General features: G+C 65.3%; 1 protein-coding gene across 1 annotated transcript in view; it reads left to right on the forward strand.

Annotated features, from left to right (window-relative positions):
• Positions 1-1,176, forward strand: part of ACA1_308240 (uncharacterized protein) — a gene marked incomplete at both ends in the record, with an annotated part of 5,900 nt that overhangs the window by 3,232 nt on the left and 1,492 nt on the right. The window contains 2 exon segments of the mRNA XM_004358211.1: positions 64-571; positions 586-1,172. Of these exon segments, the coding sequence (XP_004358268.1) occupies positions 64-571; positions 586-1,172 (1,095 nt within the window).

The raw sequence follows: 1,176 nt of genomic DNA on the forward strand, positions 1-1,176 counted from the left end.
CTCACCCAGAACAGCAGCCGCGGCCGCCTGCTGGTACCTTGTCTGCGGCCGAGGCCGGTCGAGACGAGCCAGAGCGGCGGCGCCGAAGACGAGGAGAGCCTCGTTTCCCCGGCCCCGGTTCTGCTCACGTACTCGGTGGTGACCCGCGACGGCGCGACGACGGTGGTGGCCTGGCGAGACCAGTTCCCGCCATTCAAGCTGGTCAACGCGTGCCCGTTCCCCATCTACTACGCCCAGTACCACGACGACCGACGCAGGATGGAGCGCACCAAGTGCGCTGTGCCGGCCGGGCAGATGGTCGAGTACGATTGGATGTGGAAGGAGTCCACCACGCTGCCGCGACGAACAGACCCAAGCGAGGCGCGCCCAGACGGCAGTGACAAAGGCAACGACAACGAAGAGGAACAGCAAGAAGACGCCGAGGAGGAGCAGGAACAACTGGAGAAGCAAAACGAAAAAGAAACGCCAAAAACGCGCGCGGAGGACCTGCTCGAGCCCAAAGCGTGGAGCCTCAACCGCTTGTGTGTGCGAACGGGTGAGTCGGCCTGGTCGCGCGAGTTCCCTATCGACCGTGCTCGGGCACAGACCCTCACCTTGGCCGAGACCGAGCGCCGGTCGACGTGCGGGTGGTGCCCTGCGGCCCTACCTTCGTTGTCTACTTCGACGACCCGTCGACGAAGCCAACCGCCGCGATTGAGCGGAATGCTGACCACCACGCCACCACCGCCAGCGACCGCCACCCAACCGCCACTGCGGTGAAGAGCGGCGGGTTCAAGGTCGACTTCGCTGTGCCCCTTCTGTCGCTCTCGTTCCTCGCCCCGCCCGAGCTGCACGCCGAAGACTGGAACACGGGCTCGCCGGCAGCGGTGCCCGCCTCCACGACCTATCACACCCTCATCGAGACCGTCAACACCTCGCTGGACGACGTGCGCCTGTCCTTCGTCAGCACCGAGGGACCCTCGGCCGACTCCCCGTTGCAACAATGTCCATTGGAGACGACCAAGCGGCAGAGCGTGTCGCTCTCCATTTCGTCCTTTCAAGTCGACAATCACATGCCCTTCTACGACTTCCCGGTCGTGGCCCTCTCCAACGCCTCGTCGTCGTCTTCGCACGCCAGCGTGTCGTCTTCATCGCCCGCCGTCGCCTGCACTCTCGAGCGCGCCTTCTTCCCGGTGC

This window comes from Acanthamoeba castellanii, assembly GCF_000313135.1.
Source record: "Acanthamoeba castellanii str. Neff unplaced genomic scaffold scf7180000083743, whole genome shotgun sequence".
Lineage (NCBI taxonomy): Eukaryota > Discosea > Longamoebia > Acanthamoebidae > Acanthamoeba > Acanthamoeba castellanii.